This window comes from Biomphalaria glabrata, chromosome 1 (genome assembly GCF_947242115.1).
Source record: "Biomphalaria glabrata chromosome 1, xgBioGlab47.1, whole genome shotgun sequence".
In the NCBI taxonomy this organism is placed as follows: domain Eukaryota; kingdom Metazoa; phylum Mollusca; class Gastropoda; family Planorbidae; genus Biomphalaria; species Biomphalaria glabrata.
The window spans coordinates 88029078-88038535 of NC_074711.1; the positions used below are offsets into that span (position 1 = coordinate 88029078).

Consider the following 9458-nt stretch of genomic DNA (forward strand, 5'->3'; position numbering starts at 1 on the left):
AATTTTAGAATGTCTATTTTTAGATGCTTTTCTCATTTCTTGGAAGCTTGGGACATTTGATTTTTTATTGGTTCGTTATTGATAGACTTTTGCAAATGGGAGTGCTTCCCCTTGCTTTACTTTAGCAGACGATATATTATGACTCAATTTAGTCTTTTAATCAATGCTTTGGAGAGTCTACTTCATATAGTATAGATCTATCTAGTCAATAAAGATCTATCTAGATTCTATCTAAAATCCAGAACTAGATCTAATTTAAATTTAGATTGACTCGAGACCTATATTACCGAGTATGACAATGGACTCTGTTTTAGATAATTTGTTTTCTGCTATTATTCGCACCGAAAACGAAGCTGAACAAGAAAAAAAGCTATGCAAAGAAGGTTTTGGTTTAAATGTACTTAAAAATATAATCTATATATAGACCTATATATATATACTCAGGCTAATATAGATCTTCAGTTATAGATCTAGACTCTAGATTACATTATAATTATTTAATAGAAGGAGAGGATAGAATCTAACTTCAGTTTATATATGGATCTAGATCTTGAGTAAGAAAAGAACAAGCAACAAATACTGAATAGGCCATACCTAAATCTAGTAGATCTATACTAGTCTATAGTACTAGACTTACTAGACTAATTACTAATAAAAGGGCTTAATAGGCTTCTACTACTATACAGATCTAGATCTGTAGCACTTTGTAGCAGTGTAGGCCTATAAGTAGAGATTCTACATCTATTTTTATCATTAGCCTAATTATAAAATTATTATTGTCACTTTAAATAATAGTCTAGATCTAGGCTCTTGTGTGGTATGCGCACTGCCGAAACCGACGTACCGGGTTTGTTAACTATGACTATGCTACCTTGCCCCCACCGTCCTGCGGGAGATTTGGGCTAGGATGTAGATCTAAAAATAAAAAAAATCTTCAACTGTGAATAGGCACACCCAAAACATAACACAAGCAATATATCTATATCTGCGTAGAAGAAAGAGAACTATTGACACTTGTTTTAACTTAATTTTAAACTATGTAGTGTCTATATAAAAATTCTACATATTTTAACTTTCATAGCGAAAGACAATATAGAAAGTCAGCAAACAAAATTGGTGGATCTTACATTGGCTGCTGGAGAACTCCGACAAAAAATTGAGAATTTGGTAAGCTTAAGTTTAAGTAAGTAAAGCTACAGTAGGCCTACATTACAAAAAATAGATATATCAAGGAGGCTGTGGCTTTTACTCAACTTTAGTCAACTTTGCATATCAATTAATATGTAAACATTACGTTGGCCATTAAAGATAATATAATTAAGCCTCTATCAATTTACTCTGTCTTGTTATTAAACGTTTGTACACGTTATTTCTCTCACATCAAATCTCGGATCAAGTTGACATTTTGCACAATTATTTATTTTTACTTGACAACACAAGAATCGGTTAATAAAAAAGTATCCAACTTGTTAATTACTTATTGGGAATTATAATAATTATTTTGTTTGGTATCGAACAATGAAAAAATTGTAGGCCTACTTGGGACTCATAAACTCAAGAAAATATTAAGAAATTGGAACAGACACAAAATAGAGCAGTTGCTTTAAACAAAAACAAAAAAAAAACATTTATTATTGTTTTTCTAGATCTATTACAAATTTAGGGCCTAATTATATGACTCATCCAAACTAATTGATACAATTACACTTCTTTTATGCTTTTTTAAAATATATTTTAAAGTTGTTTTTTTTCTTGATTTTAAGTATGACTAATTTAGGTATGACTATAACAATTAATATTTCAATACAATATTAAATCACTCCCAACACACACACACACAGGTCTATATTGTGCAGCCTGTGTCAAAAAAAACATGTTGCTTGCTTTTTTTTCATTTTAATAAAAAAAAAATAGTGATAATAATTTAGAGTGTCCAAAGGCGGGTCGAAAGTAGTTGAAACCCATTGGAATCAATAGACCTTGACTTATTGAAAGACACCATGAGACGGAACAGCTTATATCAACTGAAACCCCAGTTTAACTTGAAGCGTTTCTGTAACTGGTCTACTTTAGCCTCCATCTGTTTTCACGACTATTAGCTACCTAAGTTTACACTTTGGCAGAACTCTCTCTCTCTCTCTCTCCGTCTCTCTCTCTCTCTCTCCAAACACCTAGTACAACTAAACTTGCGTAAGCGTATCATTTTCTTAACGTAGAACTTTAATTTTGAAAATGCTTCTTTTAAAACAAAACTGAATATAACTTTAGTTTATGAATATACAAAGCTTTCAACTTCAATGTGTAGAAACACAAGTTCAAGTTGATCCTTTTAACGAGAAGTAACCAGTAAAAATACAATCCTTTGTCACACGTCTCTCGCTTGATCCTCACTTTTTGACTTTCACGTCTCTGCATGTGGTCCCATCTGGGACATGGGCCACCAACCAGCTTCCTCCAGGCATCTTCTGGCTCTGAAGGATATTTACTTTTTGACTTTCACGTCTCTGCATGTGGTCCCATCTGGGACATGGGCCACCAACCAGCTTCCTCCAGGCATCTTCTGGCTCTGAAGGATATTTACTTTTTGACTTTCACGTCTCTGCATGTGGTCCCATCTGGGACATGGGCCACCAACCAGCTTCCTCCAGGCATCTTCTGGCTCTGAAGGATATTTACTTTTTGACTTTCACGTCTCTGCATGTGGTCCCATCTGGGACATGGGCCACCAACCAGCTTCCTCCAGGCATCTTCTGGCTCTGAAGGATATTTACTTTTTGACTTTCACGTCTCTGCATGTGGTCCCATCTGGGACATGGGCCACCAACCAGCTTCCTCCTGGCATCTTCTGGCTCTGAAGGATATTTACTTTTTGACTTTCACGTCTCTGCACGTGGTCCCATCTGGGACATGGGCCACCAACCAGCTTCCTCCTGGCATCTTCTGGCTCTGAAGGATATTTACTTCGATGGGCTGCTGCTTTGCTCTTCGCCACAGTTCCTCATTCGATTTCTTGTCTGGCCGGCGGGTCATAGGAATCTTCCTGAGGCAAGGATTGATAAATACCTGGATTTTCTTTCATGGTGGTGACGGTGGTTCTCCATGACTGCTCCATAAGTAGTGTTAATTAATGTTGTTGAAGAACATGGTGTAGGCTATATAGAAACACAATTTGAAATTGAGACTTGAAACAAGATATAACTCACTAAAAAATCACGTCTTTTCTGTCGCAAGTCTGTCCCTATTTAACTTGAACTACGAACGACTACCCCTTGGTTTCACCAGAATCTGTTTAGCCTATACAACCAAACCATTCACCCACCTTTACTCACGGTTACACAAGAAACTCACTCTATAACAGAAGGCTTTTGCGGCTATGCCTTAATTATGTGATTAGCTTGTTTTTAAGTTATACAAAACACAAAGATAACAAAATATACTTTTTTTTTTTCACTTAGCGGAACAGAAATATAAAATTCAAGTGCTATGTAGATATGGCTCGGTTGTACAGGAGCAGACTTAGGCATAGTCAAACTAGGCATTTGAGAAATTTGGATCAAATCTCGAATATAGCAGAACTCTATGACTAGTCTACTAGCCTGGCTGTATGTCTCTACGCTATGATTCAAGATACCATGCAGAAGGCTACAGGAATAGCGCAATATGAATTTTATTTCATTTGATGATTTAGAAGGAAGGTTTTAATTCACTGCATAATTTTCTTTTTTCTTTTTTTTTTCTTTTTCTATTTCATTTAGGCCACCTAATTCACTTCGCCTAGGGCCTCCAATTACCTAAAGCCGGTCCTGGTATGTAGATAGGGGTGCATCTTTAGACCCACGATAGCGTTGTGATACATTCAATTTGGTCACGAGCTCATTTACTCTACGGTCTTATCACCTTATAAAATATAGACGTTACTTCAAAAAAAGAAGATGACTACGTCCTACGCGTGTTCCTAGGATTGTTATGCTTGGATGATGATAGATTGCGGTGATATATCGTAGGACCTACTAGACCTAATCTTATTAAGTTTACTTCGCACTTCCTGTATTTTGTATTACACAGGAAGTTTGCTACAACAAATCCAGTGCCACGGTGAGTGTGCTGAAGTTAACAGAGGAGTACTTTGGAGGCGTGCTACAACAGATACAGCAAGAAATTAGAGATAACACTGTAACTATCTTCTTGTCTTGATATATCAGTAAGGGGAAATATAACGAGATACTGGTAATCGAATTCACTGGTAAAAAGTATGTGTTTGCGAGGGGTAGCGCTATAAAGCGAGACGTGCCAATTAGTTGTAACAACAACAAAAAAATTCAAGTTTTTTTTTTTTTAAGGAGACCCGGGGAGGGGGCATAAATGGTGGGGCGAGAAACGTGAAACAGAATTCTTATATATTATCTTATATTATACAGACGTTTCTTCTTTCGGTCGAGTATGGCTCGGGGCACTCTGGGAAAATACATCTATAAAAACATAATCTAACTTATCCAGAACCTCTACAAGGATGCCACCAGTGCGGTGTACTTCAACAATGATATTGGGGACTGGTTTAAAACCACAGTTGGAGTATGAGAAGGCTGCCTACTTTCACCAACACTCTTCAATATCTTCCTTGAAAGGATAATGGAAGATGCTCTCGAGGGCTATGACGGTACTGTTAGCATTGAAGGAAGAAGAATCACTAACTTGCGCTTCGCAGATGACAATGACGGCCTAGCAGGGACAGAAGAAGAACTAGTTGACCTGGTGATGCGCATTAACAAGATTTCCGCAGCATATGGCATGCAAATAAACTCCGAAAAAATAATTATGACCAATAGCCAACAGGGCTTTAAAAGAGGCATCATTATTGGAGGTGAAAAGCTGACTTGTGTTAACAGCTTCAAATACCTCATTAAGTCTCAGATGAAGGAACAAAACCCGTACTACTGGCCCAAATAGCACAGTCCACAGCAGCCCTTTCAAAACTGAAAATAATTTGGAAAGACAAGAGCTTGGCCCTCGTCACCAAAATCAGACTGATGCGCTCCCTGGTCATGGCCACATTTTTTATATGCTTGCAAGTCTTGGATGCTGACTGCAGAGCTAGAGAGGAGGATCCTAGCAATGGAATTGAGATGCTACAGAAGGATCCTAGGCATCACTTTCAAAGACCGCATCACAAACCAAGAGATTAGAGACAGGGTTACTGCAGCGATCGGACCCCATGATGACCTTCTAACTATTGTAAAGAAACGCAAGCTTAAAATATATGGCCATATTACAAGATCCACGGGGCTAGCAAAGACCTTCCTTCAGGGAACAGTACCAGGAAAAAATAAGAAGAGACAGACAGAGAAAGCGATGGAAAGACGGGCCTACCATTTTTAGAGGTTTTAAACAAGGCAAAAGATAGGGAGGAATGGAGAAAGACGGTCGAGAAATCTTGCTTGGTGCCCCAACGGTCCAACAGACTAAGGGATAGGTAAAGGTAAAAGATAAGACAAACGTTACTTCAAAAAAGAAGATGATTACGTCCTACGCGTCATGCATCTAGTCATTCATGTTAACCAATTCACAGGCCAGAATTTTAGTGTATTTGGGTGTAATATTATTATAAGTAAAAAAGAAGAGGGTCCATGGCAATTGGCAAAATTAAAAATATATAACCTGGAAGTAATACTTATATAGGGATTTCTCTTTCCCTGGATTTAACAGACGAGGAAGAATATTTCTCTCTAGTCGCCTATAAGATTAAAGTAAAGATTAAGTCTGTGGGTGTCTGACAGTTTGATAATATAACATAAGCCCTACCTAACATCCCGTATAGTAAATTTAATCGCATTTAATAAAATAAAAAAAGGTTCATATAACCTTGATACTTGTAACTAGAATCAGCACAACCCATTGTGGGTGCTACATATATACATACCTATAGAAATTTTTAGAATGCTTTTCGTCGTGTAAAGTAGGAAATAAATAGAATATAGATATTTTAAAAAGTAATAACTGTAGGATATCTTAAGATTAAAAATATATTGTTATGTATGTTGTTATGTATTATCGCAATATAAGGATACAAGATGTGCTCTTAAGATTACAAATATGTTGATATGTTGTTATCTACTTTGTTAGGTATTATCACGAAGCAAGTCAAATTATAATTCTACAATTAAGTGTAGCTACTTTGAATACATAAACATTTATGTTTGTCTTTTTTTTTTTTTAGGACAAATTGAACTCAGACACTAGCTCAAAGTTACACAATTTTATTGGAACTATTGATGACCTCCAGGAAGGTCTTTGTAGCGGACGAAATGTAACAGGCTTTCATGAATTGTCAGAACATGTTGACATTCAGACACAGTTGTTGGAATCAGAAAATGGTGTGTGCATTTTTTTACAAAGTTTATATCAACTCACTCCATATATCTGTCTGTCTGTCTGTAAAGAGATTGTACTCGTTATTTTTCCCACACCCATTCTCGGATCAAGTTGAAACTTGACACGAGTCAATAAAAAAAAACAATTGGTCAATAAATTACTGTTTATTAATTATTTTGTTTTATACCAACAAAGGAAAGTATTATTAGTTGATATTGAATAAGGAAAATAACTTCTACATTATTGAGATACATAGTTGTAAGCTGGGAGTTCTTCCCCTTTGATACATTTTTTTGTTTGTTGTTGTTGTTTTAAAATAGATTTTTATAAATATTTTGCTTGTTTCTTCATTTGTTTAATGTTCCTCATGTTTTGAGCTAGGGCAAATTCGCCGAGCGCACTGTTTGCCATGAACTTGTTTTCATAGTGGTTGACTTCATATTAACGGTTTCAACAGAGTAATATTAAAATTGATCAAGAAAACTAGTATACTCATTCGCTGGTGCTTGTAAAAAAAAAAAAAAAATGTTACAGTTATAAGAATCTCTTTTGCAACTTTTCTAGGGTAATTGAGGGGGAGTAAAGTGATGCAAACTTTTTGAAGTCACGTCTGTATTTTATAAGATAAGATAACATAAATGTGACTAAGGTGTGCTAGCATGTTAACTATGTTGTATATTTGCACTTAACTTAGGCGTGCTGACATAGTAGGCCTATTATTCAGGGGCGTAGCTAAGAATTTTCCATCATTTGGGGGTCCGGGTGCTTGACCTCTTTGGGGGCCCCTGCATTTTGGGTAATATTTAATATTTTGCGTAAAAAAAAACACTCATTTGGGGACCACCTCAAGTGAGGGCCCCGGGGGATTTTCAAATTCTCCCCTTCCTCCCCCCACCCTAGCTACGCCACTGCTATTATTTGTTAGATATAACCATCATCCATGTTATGTCACATCCTATCATTGAATCATTAAACCTTTGTTATATTAACCAATTGTTGTTAACTAATATACGTTAACATATTGCCATTACTTGTTCTCTTGTTAATTATTTTATTGTACGCACGAAGGTGCCTGTTGAATGTCAGCGGGGCCCGGGCAGACGAGCTAAGGCTTAAAACACAAACCTGACCAGACTACTTAAACAGAGCCCCCCCCCCCCAAAAAAAAAAAAAAAAAAAAAAAAGTGGCTTGGCCTAATTTGTAAGTTAACTGTATTGACCAAGTGGCTCACAAAACAGCCTACTATATAAACTATTTGTCTGTGATTACAGTGTCAACATGCACAGTGATGTAGGATTAGCAAGTATTAACAAGGGAGAAAACGAATTGAAAGCATGAACTAAGATGAATTTGATTTATCAGTCTATATATTACTCTGTGTTATCAAAAAAATATAAAAAGTTTTCTCCATAGCCACAGACTGCCATCATGAAATGAAAGATGACCAGTATACCGCACGTCGTCATGAGATGGTAACCTTGTCTGATGGTCTTCAGAGGCAAATAATCGGTCAGTAATTTCTTACTGGTAAGCTATTACCTATGAAATTTAGCTACAACCATACTGACTATTTTCCGGACATTATATTTTAAATACATAATATTATGGTATTGGTTTTTTAGTTGTAGACATGGCTGCCTGGTCGTGCGGTATGCGCACTGGACTATCGTTCAGACTTCTCGATGGTTCCAGGTTCATACCCTGCACGCTGCCATCTCCCGTCGTTCTGCGGGAGGTTTGGAATAGGAAGTAGATTACCTTCTCCTCTGAAGGAACATCCGAAACATGTAAAACAAATATAGATTAAATAAAGAATTGTTCAGGATTTCATAAATCTGTACTTGCTTCCCCCCCCCCCTATTATATTTCCTTTTTTTTTTTAATTTCTACAATGTTGAAACAGTAATGAAACATAATTTTATTATTAATCGAGTTTTATTTGAAATTATTTTTGTGGGGCTATGCTAATAAAAATTACAAAAAAGACGAGACTTGATTTGTGAATTTTTGAATGTCCCTTCATAAATGAAGTTTATTGCGTCCTAACATACACCTCCTGCTGGTGGCAGGCATGGCTCGATTCGAAATTGGGATCATTGTGACAACATGACCATGCACCAAATGCGTGTCTATATTCTGCGTAGCTTTTTGTCTGGGTCTTTCCACCCTTTTTCCTAGCACACCCCCTCCTCTCCCCCCCCCCCCCTATCGTTTTAGATTTAAACAGACATATTGCTTATCCTGGCAATGGGTTGTGTCATTTACTTATTGAGGAACACATTTTTTTTTCTGAAAATTACTATTAATATCTTTGTATCTATCAATAAACTTAAAGAAACTGAAAGACTGTTAAGTCAAGAAAGGGAAGCCATTGAGAAACTAAAACATGAGAGACGAACTCTGCTAGAAGAACCCAAATCAGGCGAACAATTTAAAAAGTAAGTTTTATCATGTGTATGCGGTTTGATTCTTATTAAACTGGACTAGAGTTGGTCATTCTCCAGTTTTATCCCAAAATACACCACAGCTGCTTGAATAAAATTTTTTCATAGTTTGTTCATCGTAATTTGATATTTAATAATTAATTTTATTTCGCATTGGGCCTTCAAATACCTAAGGCAGGCCCTGCTTTAGTTATAAATCTATAGCCTACCTAAACTATTATCTTCATTAACTTTTACCCCAACTTACGTACTTTTCATTTTTTCCTTCAAACTATCTAATATTTTTCTGCCTTCTAAGCTAAACTAGAAGCCTTCAAACTATATAAAATTGACTTTTTTTTCCCATCCTGTGTACAGGTTACAATTCAAACTTGAACGACATAAAATTTGTCAAGATTAGAATGTCTGCCAATTTCACAACTTGTTCAAGTTGAATTTATAGACAGACTTTTTTTTTTCAATGACATGTAGACTGTCACATTTTAGTCTATACAATAAATGGACACACACTTCATGTCATGTGTGTCTTGGTTCATTGAGTTGTTTTATTTGTTCTCTACATTTCAACGCATAAGTTCCTGAAATTTCTTTTCTACTTATACCAAACAAGAGTTTTTATTTTTAATTTAGCAATTAAATTGATT

The 9458-nt window shown here is 36.0% G+C and overlaps 1 protein-coding gene across 5 annotated transcripts; it reads left to right on the forward strand.

The window, feature by feature from the left end:
- Window positions 1-127: 127 nt before the first annotated feature.
- Window positions 128-9351, forward strand: LOC106065035 (uncharacterized). Of its 5 annotated transcripts, none has more exons than XM_056018363.1 (7): window positions 128-383; window positions 1082-1167; window positions 4066-4173; window positions 6215-6371; window positions 7790-7879; window positions 8706-8808; window positions 9172-9351. In XM_056018363.1, exons 1-7 carry the CDS (start codon window positions 293-295, stop codon window positions 9212-9214), a joined length of 678 nt encoding a protein of 225 aa, XP_055874338.1. In that variant the 5' UTR covers window positions 128-292; the 3' UTR covers window positions 9215-9351. The 5 variants fall into 5 exon arrangements, with proteins under 5 accessions (XP_055874338.1, XP_055874340.1, XP_055874341.1 ...); XM_056018364.1 differs by having other exon boundaries at window positions 131-397; window positions 7784-7879; XM_056018362.1 differs by having other exon boundaries at window positions 132-383; window positions 7784-7879.
- The last annotated feature ends 107 nt before the right edge of the window (window positions 9352-9458 follow it).